This window comes from Cavia porcellus, unplaced genomic scaffold (genome assembly GCF_034190915.1).
Source record: "Cavia porcellus strain 051 isolate PalLab524CR breed Dunkin Hartley unplaced genomic scaffold, mCavPor4.1 scaffold_16, whole genome shotgun sequence".
Taxonomy (NCBI): domain Eukaryota; kingdom Metazoa; phylum Chordata; class Mammalia; order Rodentia; family Caviidae; genus Cavia; species Cavia porcellus.
The window spans coordinates 21,907,533-21,908,637 of record NW_026947499.1 but is presented as its reverse complement, the minus strand read 5'-3'; the positions used below and the strand labels follow the sequence as shown (position 1 = coordinate 21,908,637).

Below are 1,105 nucleotides of genomic sequence, written 5' to 3'. Positions count from 1 at the left end.
AATCACAGGCAGTGAGCTTGATGTACTGGAAAAACTGAAACCTCCACATCTAATGAAAAGTGGTTATCGAGTAGGAAACTCTACAGCAATAAATCTTTCCATCAGTGATAGTTTCACTGCTGACACTAGACGGCGTGAGGGACCTAGCCCTGGGACAAATAGATAGCAATTCAAAATCTTTGTAGGTTGTAGGTTGATTGATCAAATACTCACTGTGGGTTAACTCAGTATGTGTGACCTGAGCAAGCTGCTGAACTCCTTGGCAGGGCAATCTCATTTGCATGAATGCTCTGCCTTCACCTTACCTCCCCCATCCCCCAGCAAGGTGTTAATAGTTATAAATGCAAGCTAGAGGGCAGCTTGTGTGCTAAGCAGACTTGTAAAACACAGTCCTGTCTGTCTGCACCATGGCCTGGGCTCCTCTCCTCCTCACACTTCTGGCTCACATCACAGGTCAGCAGGGATTTTCTGGCTGGGGCTTTGGAAAGCATCACTGCTGCCTCTGTCTCCTCTCCTGACCATCAGGTTCCTCACTTATTTTCAGGGGCTGAATCCCAGGCTGTGGTGACTCAGGAATCTTCACTGTCCATCTCTCCTGGAGGGACAGTCACACTCACCTGTGCTTCCAGTACTGGGGCTGTCACAACTAGTAACTATGCTGCCTGGGTCCAACAAAAACCCTCTGAAATAACAAAGAGTCTAATATATGGTACCAGCAACCGAAGCCCAGGGGTTCCTGCCCGATTCACAGGCTCCTTCCTTGGAAACAAGGCTGCCTTCACAATCACAGGGGCCCAGACTGAAGATGAGGCCACCTATTACTGTGCCTTGTGGTATAGCAACCATTTCCACAGTGATACAAGCCTAAGGGGAAGTGAGACATAAACACTCTTGTGCAGACTCACCCTGTGCTCCTCAGCACCTCCTTCATGCAAACACAAGACTAGGAATCATGTCTGGCTTCTGAGACAGATGCTCCTTGTTCGTGATTTAGAAGGGGACCTTGTATGCCAACCACTGCAACAACTCACAATGAATTTTATCTTCACCCATTTATGTATCTCTGAAATCTTTAACTAGAGTGAGAATTGTATTGAGTATATAG

General features: G+C 47.1%; 1 gene segment (V, D, J or C); it reads left to right on the top strand.

Moving 5' to 3' along the window:
- Positions 1-336: 336 nt before the first annotated feature.
- On the top strand, positions 337-885 carry LOC101788205 (Ig lambda-2 chain V region-like). The segment is given in 2 exon segments: positions 337-453; positions 545-885. Coding segments are annotated over 2 exon segments (387 nt in total).
- The last annotated feature ends 220 nt before the right edge of the window (positions 886-1,105 follow it).